General features: G+C 43.5%; 1 protein-coding gene across 1 annotated transcript in view; it reads left to right on the top strand.

The window, feature by feature from the left end:
• Nucleotides 1-1050: 1050 nt before the first annotated feature.
• GRM7 (glutamate metabotropic receptor 7) overlaps nucleotides 1051-14628 on the top strand; it is an 884992-nt gene continuing 871414 nt past the window's right edge. Inside the window, exon 1 of the mRNA XM_052637554.1 lies at nucleotides 1051-1569. Coding sequence (XP_052493514.1) covers nucleotides 1051-1569 — 519 coding nt within the window. The remainder of the gene's footprint in view (nucleotides 1570-14628) is intronic.

Consider the following 14628-nt stretch of genomic DNA (forward strand, 5'->3'; position numbering starts at 1 on the left):
GAGTTCTCAGTTGTTCCATCTCTTGCTTTGAGAGGAAGAAAAGGAGTGAATCCGCCACAGATTTGCTGGAGATTAGGGTTAGTTAATTCGTCCAGCTCCGGTCACAGTAACCCTTGTACACCAAGGCTGCACTTCCATTCCCAACGTTTCTCATTGTCGTCTTTCCTTACAGGCTAGCCCAGTGCCTGGCTTCAGAGAAGTCTCTGGTTAAAGGTTCTTTACGTCATAAATCAGGTTCCTGTGTGTGTGTTTCTTACGCAAAACTGATACAGACGGATTAGTAGAGACTACGGTCTCCCTACTCCTCTTCACCTTCGACCACAGCATCTTGCAACTACCTTGCATTCTCCCGGAGCTCACAGCTCCGGCTCCGACCTCAGGGTTGGGAGCAGTCAGCCCCAGACAGCACCGCCCTGTCCCGGGGCCGATGCCACCAGTGCCTCGAATGTGTGTGTCAGTGCAGGCGGGCGAGCCAGAGGCTTCTACACTGAGACAGGAGCAGGAATTCAGCTTTCGCCTGCGACCTGCAATCCCCAGATTCCCTGGGGACCGCGAAACTCCCGATCGGAGGCAGCCCCCCCGCTCCAAGCCGCCCACCCATTCCCCCCTTTACCTCCTCACGCAGCCCCTCCCTGCGTGATGATGCAAACCAGTGGGGAGGGCGGGCTCTGAGAAGGGTGGGGAGAGCCGGAGAGCGAGCGAGGGTGGGAGGGAGTGGGAGGAGGAGGAGAGGGAGCCGAACGACCATTTAAAGCGATAGCAATCCGTGCCCTCTCCCTAGTGCTGGGCTGTTGGAGAGCTCGAGCTGCAAGCCGCGGAGCTCGAGCGCGAGCGCGGCGCGCCGGCCGGGGAACCCCAGAGCGCACGGCACCCCAAGCTGGCAGGCTCCGCGGGGCCCCCTACCCTCGCCGGCTGCCCCTCCCCGGGCGCCCCCACCGTCCTCGCCAGCGGGAGCTCCTGGGCTTCCCACGAGAAGCTCACCCCAAGGAGCCCGAACCCCGGCGAGCCCGCCACCGTCCCCTCCAGCGCCGCCGCAGCCGCTGGAGCAGCATGGTCCAGCTGGGGAAGCTGCTCCGCGTCCTGACTTTGATGAAGTTCCCCTGCTGCGTGCTGGAGGTGCTCCTGTGCGCGCTGGCGGCGGCGGCGCGCGGCCAGGAGATGTACGCCCCGCACTCCATCCGGATCGAGGGGGACGTCACCCTTGGGGGGCTGTTCCCGGTGCACGCGAAGGGTCCCAGCGGAGTGCCCTGCGGCGACATCAAGAGGGAGAACGGGATCCACAGGCTGGAAGCGATGCTCTACGCCCTGGACCAGATCAACAGCGATCCCAACCTGCTGCCCAACGTGACGCTGGGCGCGCGGATCCTGGACACTTGTTCCAGGGACACTTACGCGCTCGAACAGTCGCTCACTTTCGTCCAGGCGCTCATCCAGAAGGACACCTCCGACGTGCGCTGCACCAACGGCGAGCCTCCAGTTTTCGTCAAGCCGGAGAAAGTAGTTGGAGTGATTGGGGCTTCGGGGAGTTCGGTCTCCATCATGGTAGCCAACATCCTGAGGCTTTTCCAGGTAGGGGGGCGCTCCCACTGGGGCAGAGCGTGCCGTAGCTCCCCGCGCTCTTAATCCTAAAAAAACACTGGCTTGGACTGGAGGGGCGCGGGGTCAGGTCAGCCTTCTCTCATTGCCGCCCTGGAGATCCTGCCGAATCCCTCCCGCCCCACGCGAGGAGGTACTTTCCCCGTTGGGTTCATTTCCCTTCCATCTCTCCCCTGTCCGCGCTCCACTCCATCCAGCTTGACATCCTGGATTTATGGCCCCATTTACAAGAAGCAATCTGCGAAAAACAAGGCGATGATTTAAATGGGTTTGCATTAGAGTGAAATATGGTCCAAAAACTGGCTCGTAAAAGTGCCAGGTTCCTGTGAGAGCCGGTTAAGCGCAAGGAATTTGAAAGATGAGAAGACGCCTGGAAACTGGGCATTTCTCAACTCCCAGCTTCTCAGCCCCACGCCACCCGGCAAGACGCAGCTCCCCAGGAAGATGTCGAGAAAAGATTAGGGAGGCACTTCTTAGACCAGAGGTCTAGGTCTTCACCTACATCCGAATGTTAATTGCCCAGTTCTCCCAGGTCGGATTTCCCGACCTGTAGCCTGTCTTTGAGAAGGCATGGGGCAGAAGACGAGGGGGACGGCCCCCAAGTGGGGAGAGGCCACCCACAGACGTGACCCCCAAGTGATTTGCTCTGGGCAGTTGTTTGCACCGTCTAAATTGCATTTGCAATCCAGCCACTGGCAGGAGCTGGGCGATCAGCTTTCTACTCTTCCATTCCGGAGCCCAGAGATGAGCTCATGCTAACTGCGAAACAAAATAGCTTTCTCTGCCTCCTCCCTCCGCCCATCCTTTCCCACGACCTCCCTAACGCAACCCCCAACCCAATCCTGGCCTTTGAGGACGATTCTTAGAGTCAGGCGAGAAGACACCGGGAGGGAGGCAGTAGGGTGCGATGAGCAAGGCTGGGCGTTCCTCCTGCTGGGGTGCAAGAGGGCGACGGCGAAAATGGGAGAAGGCGGATGGGGCAGCTGAGCGATGGGTGGTTAGTCTTCTGCAGTGCTCTCTCTCGCAGCCTGCTCGCGGAGCCTCAGCCCCAGGGCTCGTGCGCTGCACTGGGTAGAAATGGATGGCTGTGAATTAAAAAACTGAATTTCAGGGTCCGCGTGACTATGGGTTCCCTTTTCCTGTTTCGCTGTCTTTCTTACTGTCTCTCTTTCTCGCCTCGTGTCTCTTTCTCCGTGCTTTTTTTTCCCCACGCCCTCCTCTATTTTTAATTCCCCCTTTCAATTTCTGCCTCTCTTCTCTTTCTCTACCTTTATCTCCAAGGTTTGTTGTTGTCGTTGTTCATCTCTGTCTGGAAGTGATGTATTTTTTTTAATGCACAGCTCTCTCCCTGCCTGGTAGTGTCCAAACTCCCTCACTCCCTTCTCAAAATCTTCTGTTTGACCCTTATGCTCACTCTGTCCAGAGAGTTGGCTCCCTCCCAATTGCCTTTCCCTAAGGGTGTTGGGTTTCTGGAGGGGACTCCAGATGAGAGTCCAGCCATCACCTCCATCTGCTCCCAGGAGTATAAAGTTTGTGTTTGTGCCAGTAAGAAGGGTGCCTGTCCAAGGCTGCAGTCTGGTATGGGCCCTCTGATCCCATGAGCATCCTTAGTGCCTCCCCGGGATGCTGTCACAAAGATCTCTAGATGTTTGCAAACCCTAAAGTGCCTGGGGAGGAAGCCTTCACTTTGAGTTGATGTGTTCCAGAGGAGCCTGGATTGTTGTAAGCAAAACCCAGAAGCAATTCCTTTACCTCTGAGGTTAAGCCAGAGAACCTGAGGAGGCAGTCCTGTAAGGAGGATGAGGCCAGAGGTTGCCTGAAAACCACAGAGGTGACTCATAGAATTTTAACTGGAGCTCTGGGAGTTGAAGGCCCATTTGCTCTTTGACATTTTTTTCTTTTATTAATTATTTTACCGCCTGTTTCTCTCTTTCCTCAGAGCTTGGGTAGTGCTGCAGATGGGCCTGCCTGTCTAAAACAGAGTGAAATCTGAAAGTCAGGAGAGAGCTTGCAGACCAGGCTCACAGATTGGATTGTGTTTGCTGAAAAAGATTCCAGGGGGAGCTGATTCCCTTCTCTGGTGTGTGGACCTGAGGGAGTTGCAAGAAAAAACGCTTGCCTTGTGCTTAGTTCCCGCATTCCCTGGGCTGGGGAGGAAAGGAACTGAATGCCAGCGTTAGCAGTGTGGGTTGGGGCCAAAACCATTCAGAGAAAACACTGTCATTTTTCTCTAATTTGCAAATTGCAGCTATTCATGTTGGACTAAACAGCTGAGGGAAAAGAACCCCCAGTTTTCACCTGTATTTATTGAGAAGAGGCTGATAGCAGGAGGGATGCAGCAACTTGTAGCTTGTGCTGTGAGCTGGGTATAAGCGTTAGTGTGGCCATCCCAGTTAGCCATTGCCCATGTTTAAATATATAGAGATAGATTCTGACAGTCTCTTCCAGTAGCCTTTTTTTTTTTTTTTCTTGCATGTGATCTTAGAAACTCCTGGCGTGCAAGTCCAATCACCAGTTTCCTAGCCTCTTTAAAACTGCAAAATGAATAAAGAAAATAGTGGAACACAGACCCATTGTTCAAAGGCACAGTCACTTTGGGGAGAGAGGACAAGAATGGTGGGTGCAGTCTTCTCTGGGATTGCAGAGTTCAGCTCAATTAAGATTGTCCTGTATAAAAGAAACTCCTCTAAATGACTGAATTCTTAGTTCTCCAGAGATTCAAGTTTTCTTTTGCCTGGTCACTGTGGGTTGCTGTGGGGAATATGCCAAACTGATCACTTGAGATAAAAATTTATGGTGAGATACACTTCTAGGTTGGGGGAAGGAATACTTGGTGACTTAAATGGGGGATGCTAAGCACTGAGGGTTGGGGGAAGGAGTAAGAAGATAGTAATAGGTGAAACAAATGCTGCAGCTGCCAGCAAACCCTGGAATGAAGTTCTTTCATGAAAGTGAGGACCAGGGCAAGATTGAGTACTCAGATGTAAATAGTGTCTCTGACTTGGAATCCTTATCTGCTGGTGGGCCAGAGCTGAGTGAGTACTCTCTCTTTTCTGTATGCACACTGTGTTGGTTAGTCAGTGACATGTCAGAACACAGGAATCATACCCAGTGGATCTTTCAAATCCAGGAATTTGAGGCTAATGAAATTAGCGTGTGGCCAGGGCTCTGCCAACTAGAATTAAGTCACTGCAACAGCCCTGCAATGCATTTTCAGCCTGAAAGAAGCATCAGGGAGGCATTTCTAGAGATTTGTTTCTGAGCTTGTACAAAATAATACTCTCCTAATGCTAAGAAAGATTAAATGTAAATTAATATTGACTATGAGTAACATATTTTTAAAAAATGATCACAGAGTGGGGGATGGCTTAAAAGTGAAGAGCTTACATAATGTGATGTCCAAAGAATAAATCTCCCCTGACCACTGTTTCATGGGCTATAAGTAAGATATATTATAGTGGAAAGTAATGGGAACGTTTTTATTCAAGGCTTCTCTGCTATTGACTTGAGAGCAAACACTCTGAGAGTATAAATTACTCTTGCTACGTCCTGACTCTGAATGAACAATATTTCATGTTCAGTGACATGGTCTAAGCTATAGACTTGAAATTGAATGGCATCTGTTCCAGTTGTTTTGTTCTCTCAGGAGCAACTAGATAGAACAAAGTGGTCAACTTGACCCTTGTGGAAGCATATTGCAAATCTAAACCTGTGGCCCTGGTACCATAAACGAAATATATTTGTAAATTTGTGTTTTCCTTCTGCTCATTGATGCTTGAGTATAATCTCAAACTTTGGGGGCAGCATTTTATACATAAGAACAAGGTTTTCTTGCTTCTTTCTTTCTCTCTTTCTGCAGCTTATGTAATTGATAGAACTGGGCACCTAGGATAATGTGGTGTTACTATAGTGGGAATAAAAAAAAAAACCTCTTACTCTTTAAAAAAATTCACAGATATAGGTGTCAGTGCCATTTGGAAGAGTCTCTATAACAATTTCTGTCTCCACATTTACTGTGTTTCGGCAAATTTACCTAACAGATGGTGAGTGGGCAATTTTTAAAGGGGCATTTTTTAAAAGAGCAGAAAGGGAAGGAATAGAGATAGGCACATACTATATCTAAAGATACCTCCACAAGTATTTTATATATATATATATATATATATACACACACACATACACACATATATATAACCACACACAAACATATACATGTGTATATATATACTTATACAATTAAAAAGTCTTTGGATATTTTTTTTTCTTCAAGAATTACTGAGATAATGGATTACTTCAGTTTCACAAACATTTAGGATTTAGCAGATTATAAATGCTCTCTTTGTTACCTATAGAAGTTGTATCATGGATTTAAAAGACCACAGTCAATTAGATAAAGTGTACTCTAGTCTCAGTCCTGCCATTAATTAGCTGTGTTACCTTAAGCCATTCAGTTTTTCCAGGCCTCATTTTTCTCATCAGATATTTCTTATTTTTTAAAAATGTGCTGAAGTTTCGAATCTCTATGTCACAGTTTAGTTTGGAGAAAATCTGTTCTTGTCCAAGCTCCATGATGTTGTATGTCTAGCTCCAACTTTGAACTTTGAGTGAGTTTGGGGCAACTTTTTAATGATCTTTTCACACAGCTATTTTAGATACTATTGGTCTAGCTGATTTCACCACTCAGACTTTTTCTTGTGTTCTTCTACCAGTGTGTGCCTTAGTCATACATATCAAGGCTATTGCAGGAAATATTGCCTGCTGGGTCAGCTTCCTACGTGGTCATATGACACAGGGCAGGGAGTGGGGACTGGATTTTACAGAAGCAGATACAGTTTTCATTATCCACGTCCTCTCCCCTTTCATCTTGCAAAACCAGCAGGCTTTTCTTGGAGAACTGCCAGATAATGACATCCTGCCTCTCTGGCCCCAGGGATGAGTCACAGCAGGTGATCGTTCATGTGTGGGCATCTAAGTCTCTGGGACTCCTCCTTGAGACTTCTTTCAAAGAAGAATGGGAAAAAAAAGTCTTTTCTCTGTGGAATTTCTAAGCTAAGGAGACATGTCCCTGGGACTCCCAGTGATCATCCAGCATAAGAAGAGACTTTTTGTAACGTGAAGTCTTGCAGAGGTAAGCAGGGCTGAGTGATGGAGAGAAAGCTGGAATTCTGTTGGTACTCTGGAACTCCCAAATCCAACTTTGTCTGAATAGTTGGCAGCCCCTCTGAATTTCCAGTACTTGTCCCTTGAGGTTGTTCTTGTTTGTTTCTGTTTTCAAATTGCCTTTGATGATTTTGAGTTTGTTTTCAGCCATGTTCAACTGAAAGCATCATAGCTAAAAGAGCTACTCTCCTTCATTAATGTCGAGTTTGCTTATTGACATTCCTTAGGCAAAAAATAATAACTGATATTTTGTTTCAGGAAAATCCTTATAGCCCAGGTTTGAGATACATAAAACTTTGCATCCTCCCCCACTCTATCCAACATTTATTGTTTTACCTTTAAGCATTTATGGAGAAGGAAATGGCAACCCACTCCAGTACCCTTGCCTGGAAAATTCCATGGACGGAGGAGCCTGGTAGGCTACAATCCATGGTGTTGCAAAGAGTCAGACACGACTGAGCAACTTTACTTTTAAGCATTTATGATCATGTATTTCCCATCTTGATGCAGTTGAGAAAGAGAGCAAATACTTCTCATATAAACTGCAGCCTACAACCCTCCTATTTGGAAGCTTTAGAACAATAGTTGAATTCTTACCGTTTAAGCAGATCTTTTGTTGATGTCTTCAGAGCACAGAAGCATTTTCATGGCATGATATAGTACAAAGTACATTAAGCCTGCTCTACTTCTCACCCTGTTTTAACTTAAATAGTCAAAAAAAGAACAGTCTGAAATACATTTTCCCAACAACTAAAATACACATGTGATTATGTTTAGAAGACATTTATGCAACATGTAGTTAGACTAATAAATTAATGAACCTTTGGCCAATTGGCATAACAAATATAGGTGTTCAATGTACTTAATTAAAAAGAAGACAATAACCTATTTTTGCAGGTTAAATAATTACCTGAGAAGAGTATTGTGCCTGCACACTTAATATTATAGCATTTCATACTTGACAAGTAATTTTCTTTCAGTTATATATACTGCCAAATGTTTCTTGGATCAAGTTATTAAGTTATAAAGTCAAAAGTAAAATGATATGAAATTACAATGATAAAGGAAACATATCTCACGTTATGAGAAGTTCTAATTTCTTTTCAATATTACTAGCAGTGACCACAGCGCTCATTGGAGTTCTTACTGTGGGCCACTGTGTCCTGTACGTTTAGTTCTGACAGTAGTTCTGCAAACGATGTATAATCACACTGTAAGTCTGAAGGAAGTGATTCACAGAGCTAGTAAGTGGCAAAGTCTAGATTCATCTTAGATTTGTCTGACAGTGCATTGGTTGTTAGTGACTATGAGCACTGCTCAACTGTTGCACCAATAAAGAAGTGCTTAAAATAATCATAGATTTGCCTACCCTGGAACTGTAGTGATTTAAAGATATCAGAGTTGCTAATTGCTTAACCAAATCTACTTCCAGAAAGAAACAACATTTTATTTCATTTCTTTAGCAAGATAAATTCTGTGCACTCATAGAAACTTGAGAACACAAATCCTTATCTCCAAAGAAAACATGCTTGTTTTCCATTATTCAACAGGTAGCCCTGTGCAGAGGCAATAAATATATAGTAGACTTTTCATACAAATAAATGAGAAAATATGTTTCTTGTTTTCCTGATTCAGTGCCCATTCATTATGGATTATGATATTTCTTTCTAAACTTTATTTCATTCACTCCACTCTTTCTATAAACCTCAAGTGAGGGAATCCATCATTCAAATATATGTGTAATGCGAGGGGACTGTATTAATATAATTTCTGGAAGTCAGGTTGATAAAGCACGGGAAGTATATCCTAATAAATGCAACATTAATGTTTGTGTGGGCCGTGAAATGAAGGGTAGGAGAGTTTTCAGTCTAATGGATGATTTTGTCTATGAAAGTGCTGCACATTAATAGTCTTATAATTGGTCATTTACAGAGTCTTCCATCTCTGCGTTTTGTGCTTTCTTTGCTCTGAGGCTGTTGATTCCTTTTCTCATTCTGGATGGAAGATAGCAATGAAGCCACTTCAAAGGGCTCAGCCTGCCTTTTTGTGTTATTGTTCAGTTGAAAATATTTCTATTTGTTAAAGCACTGTTTAAACATTTTTATTATGTTTTAAACTTGACTGTGTTCTGAAGGTATTAGCACAGGCAGACATAAAGGGGGATGTTTTCCAGGAGAAAACATGCTTTTATCAAAGGAATTATCAGAATTTTCATGTAGAGATTAAGAATCAAATTCTAGCGTTAGACAGACCTGAATTGAAATCCATACTCACGATTTACTACCAGCCTCATCTTGACCAAACAGATACCACGTCTCTCTTTAATTTCCTTATCTTTGAATTGGGAACAAGAGAACTGTGCCTGATGGAGTTACACATAAAGCATGTCTGAGAGAATGATCATACAGATTGCACCAGATACACATGGAAATAGTTTAGCATCGAGTTGGCCATGAGATTAGTGTTTACTACAGTTAAGTGCTATTGTTTTATCATCATTATTATGCTGCCATTAAATATCAGTTACTTAAATGTCATTATTGTTAAGTCTACTGTAAAATTGCAATAATAATTCATGATGAATTCTACTCTTCTGTTTCCCTTGTTTAAATCGATATCTATCTATCTGTGTGTATGTATATATATATATATATATATATATATATACACACACACACATTGGAGAAGGCAATGGCACCCCACTCCAGTCCTCTTGCCTGGAAAATCCCATGGACGGAGGAGCCTGGTAGGCTGCAGTCCATGGGGTCGCTAAGAGTTGGACATGACTGAGCGACTTCCCTTTCACTTTTCACTTTCACGCATTGGAGAAGGAAATGGCAACCCACTCCAGTGTTCTTGCCTGGAGAATCCCAGGGACAGGGGAGCCTGGTGGGCTGCCGTCCATGGGGTAGCACAGAGTTGGACACGACTGAAGCGACTCAGCAGCAGCAGCAGCACACACACACACACACACACACACACACACACATATATATATATATATATATATAGAGAGAGAGAGAGAGAGAGAGAGAGAACATTTTATCAGTACTACTCAATGGACTGTGAATTTCCATGGTGCTGGTTAAAACATATCATTCATTGCATGGACTTGGTGTACTTAGCAGAGAGACTAACAGATTTGACGTCAGCCATCCGCAAGTGTGAATTCCATGGTGACCCTTTTCTAGCTGTAGAACCTTGAGTAAATCACTTAAACTTTTTGAGCTTTACTGCTTACTAGTTTCCTCATCTATATATTTTCCAAAAATACGTACTAAGCTTCTTCCTTGTGCACTGTTCCACATGCTTGGACGTATGAATGAGTAAATTAGACAAGAGCCTTTATGCATTTCTCCCTCTCTCTCTCTCTGCCCGCCCCCCACCTTTCTTTTCTTGTGCTCTTGTTGATAACAGATGGATGTTATAAATAAATTCTATACTTTGTCACAAGTTAATGGGTTCTATGGGATGAAGAAAAGAATTTGAAGCCACTGAAGAGCCTTGGTTGGGAATGCTAGAGGGGTGTACAGGTGGGTTCTATTTTTAAATAGGGTAGTCAGGCTGGATTTCATAAGTTGACATTTGAGCCAAGACTTGAAGTGAGGGAGTTGTCATAATGCATTAGGGGGGGCCACTCCCTGGAAGCGGGAACATTCGGTGCCCAAACTCTGAGGCATAAATATGCCTGGCAGGCTGGGGGAATATCAAGGAGGCCACCCTGGCTGACTTAGTCAGTGGGGAGGAAGGGGCAGCAGGAGGACTTGAGGTCAGATCACCAAACTGGGTGAGTCCTGGGAGACCACTACATGCATTTTGTCTTTTACTCTAAACGTAGGCAGCCAGAGGCAGGATTTTAGCAAAGGTGTGACATGATCTGTCTCTTGTTTGACAAGCATAACTCCATCTGTGGTCTTGAGGAAGAGGGAGAGAGCAGAATCAGGGAGCCTCTCAGGAGGCAATTATAGCTTCCATGAGGTCCATGTACCAGGATGTTGATGGCCAGTGTTCTCAGAAGTGGTGCATCGGGAAGACTGTGACAGCATTTCCTGGTAGATTAAATGTGAGAATGGAGAAAAAGGGGTCAAGGGTGAAATCAAGATTTAGTGCCTGCACAACTAGAAAGGTGTGGTTACTATCACATAAAATAGAATAAGTTTAGGGTAGAGCATACGTTAGCGGATTAAAGGTTTTGGAGGTATAAGACAATATTTTTCTTGACATCCAAGTAGAGGTGCTGAATACAGAGTCAGATAGACAAGTCTATAGTTCTGATGAAAGGTCTAAGCTAGAAATACATTTTTACTAAAATGGAGATATTAAGGACAATTACATGGAAGAACTATTTTAAAGATAAAATGAAGTAATGTAGTTAACACTGTCTTCTTAACACTTTTAACAACTCTTAGCTAAAATAGCAGTCTGAAATGAAATACCTATATGTTTTGTTTGTTTGTTTTTGCAGTAAAACTGAATAAAATGTTGTCACAGTTATTTTATTAGTAATAATATTTGTGACATAGTTGTTTTAGTTAAGACACCATGACTACAAACGTTTAGAATAAACTTTTCAGTCTCCAAATTTTCACTTCTGCTAAGTCACTTCAGTTGTGTCCGACTCTGTACGACCCCATAGATGGCAGCCCACCAGGCTCCCCTGTCCTTGGGATTCTCCAGGCAAGAACACTGGAGTGGGTTGCCATTTCCTTCTCCAATGCATGAAAGTGAAAAGTGCAAGGGAAGTCACTCAGTCGTGTCCAACCCTTAGCATGGACTGCAGCCTACCAGGCTCCTCCATCCATGGGATTTTCCAGGCAAGAGTACTGGAGTGGGGTGCCACTGCCTTCTCCACCAAATGTTCACTGCTAGTGTACTTGAAACTGTGTCTTGTAACATTTAATTTAGTTGTGATAGAGTACCTCTAAATAGAAGTAATTCTGAACTATTTATATCAATGCAGTCTCATATACCTTTTTATATATAATTATTATTTTATGATTCATCAAACCCACTTGAAAATTTGTATCACTGATAAATGAGAATTTAAGCATTCACTCATATATTCAAGGGAAAATCGTACTTGTCATTTCCATTTGGGTACCTACTTTGAACAATTTTGCCAGACCTTTCACATTTTCCCTTCACTATGCAATTGAAACATGACAGCGGAAATATTATCTTACTGGTTTTGAGTTCCCCTTATTGTTGATGTTCAGTCGCCCAGTCATGTCTGACTCTTTGTGACCTCATGGACTGCAGCATGCCAGGCCTCTCTGAGTTCCCCTTAGCTATCTGAAAATCCTTAAACCGATTTTGTGGCTTAGCCAAAATTCTCTTCTATATTCATTCCACTAGCAGTTATTGGTCTAGGCATGTACTTATACTAAAAAATGCATGACCACGTTGTCTCTACACATCTATAATTTTATGTTAACATTATCATTATGTAAGCTATATTTTAATTGTAATTATAACAAATTTTACATCAACACATCCATTTCTAGTGTTCATCTAGTGTTCAAGGAGAGAGCAGAATGTAGTAAATTTTATCAAAATATACCATCTGAAGAATAGAACAGAGGGTAATTGTCTAATTCTGTATTGACTATAATTAAGTTCAGTGGAGTTGGCATAATAGAATTAAGATGAAAAAAAAATAGACATTGAGGTACCATGGCTCCCTCTCCTAACACACCCTTTTCATATCAGAGAGCAGCAATGTAGCAGCTTTTTGTACAGAAATGGAGACGGGAAGAGGCCAGAGGATGAATGACAGGCACAAGTAGGGTAGAACTATGAAGAGCAATATGGAAATGAAATTTCGCTGTTGACTTTGGTGAGTGGGGGAGATGTATCAGCATTTGTGCCTACTTTGATCACATTTTCTGGAACGCTTAAGCCCAGCGTCAACCATACTGTCCCATTGTCCTCATAAGTAGGAACATACTGTTATTCAAATCTTTGGTTCCTGTTTCTTGATGATTGGTTGAGAAGATTATCACAGGGACTGCATCTTGTGAGTAACTACAATGTTTTGAAAAGATTGAAATGTACTTAAGAGCAGTAACTCCAACTTTCCTATTTCTTGATCTTGGACTGTTTAAGTCTGGAGTGTAGCAGTAGGTTATGGGGGAGTTTTATTAGAATTTTTGGTTATGCATAATGGTTATAGCATGATGGTTAGGAATGTAGATGTTGGTTCAGATTCTGACTTTCCACTTACTAACCGTATGAGCTTGGGAAATTTACCTGATTACCTGAACCTCAGTATCCCCATTTATAAAATGATGGTAATAACATTCCATCATTGTAAGATGCTTTTCAAGTTTAGAATGAAGTTACCTATGCCAAGCACTTAATACAATGCCTGGAGCACACTGAAGTTGTTATTATTGTTATTATCAATATTATTATCACAATGCCAGGTACTATTTTTCCTATACCCTTATTCTATTATCTTCTGTCCCCCTTCATTCCTTTCTTGTTTCTGTATGAAGGTAGGCTTGTCACAGAGCATTTTCTTTCACTGATTCTGACCCCTAGTCATCAAGGTGACTGAACCTCGACCCTGCATTCATTGCTGTTCATTGAAACAATCCCTGTTTTGAGAAGTTGGATGTTGAAGCCAACTGAGGTCAAAGAGAGAGAAATATTCAGGACATCTTCACTCAGGGGCTAAGGGAAATATTCAGGACTCAGATGGAGAATCAGGCAAAGGGCAGCATGCTTAATTTCCTACTGTAGTGATTAAGAACAAGTCAGACAGTCTGGGTTTAAACTCACTTCCATTAGGCTGGCAATGGGACCTTAGGTGCTTTTGTAAGTCCTATAAGCCTGAGCAGAAATCCCAAAGAGAGCAGTGACATTATCAGGACCTATCATATAGCCTTGTTGTAGTAAGTGAAAAATCCTTTTTAAAGTGTTCAGCACACTGTTTGGCATCTAGTAAAAACATAGTAAGTTGTAACTTCATTGACTACTACCACCCCTAATATTGTTTAAGTAGCTGACCAAATCCGAGGCCCATTCTTTTCTTAAATTGCACATAAACATTTGGACAACCAGCTAACATTTATCACGTGTTGCTTTTATAGACACCCTCCTGACTCCAAAGGTGCTTTTAACACTCTCCCAGTCAGAGCGTGTTTTGGAGATGGGATCAGCACAGCACTGCCTCCATCATCACTGCCGTTACCGTCACTGTACTCCCTTACCGAGCGCTTTCTGTGTGCTGGGCACCACATTTAGCCCTCCGTATACACTATATCGTGTTGCTCTCACCTCAGGAGACATTATCATCATCCCCAATTTTCAGATAAAGACACTGAGGTGTTGGAAATGTAAGAAACTTGACCCACAGCAAGAGATGGAGGCAGGGAATTCAAATCTCCTTCTCTCTGACTTCAAGAACCCTTAAATATTAGTATGCTATCAATACTACATCTTGTGAAGAAAATCTGCTTCCCTCCACTCTAGTTAGTGCAGAAACGATGCTCAGTTCCCGTATTCCTCTATTGCCCATGCCACTGTGACCTCAGGCCTAGTAGGGAGGAGCGACCTCTTCAAAGACAAAGGCAACCTAGTCTCTTTCTGCCTTTCCAGAATGAACTAACCAATGTTTTTTTTTTTTTTCCTTCTTAAGAATCTCCACGTGTTCCTTTTGGTATTTACATTGGCCTTTTTGAATTCTGACATTCTGTACATGACTCATCCACTCTACCTAATGCTAGTTTATCAAGGTCAAGTATAGGGTCTTACTCATCCTGAAGTCCAGTTACACCCCTGTAACATAATGGCACCCCACTCCAGTGTTCTTGCCTGGAGAATCCCAGGGACGGGGGAGCCTGGTGGGCTGCCGTCTATGGGGTTGCA

The sequence above is a fragment of the Budorcas taxicolor genome, chromosome 1 (assembly GCF_023091745.1).
Source record: "Budorcas taxicolor isolate Tak-1 chromosome 1, Takin1.1, whole genome shotgun sequence".
NCBI lineage: Eukaryota > Metazoa > Chordata > Mammalia > Artiodactyla > Bovidae > Budorcas > Budorcas taxicolor.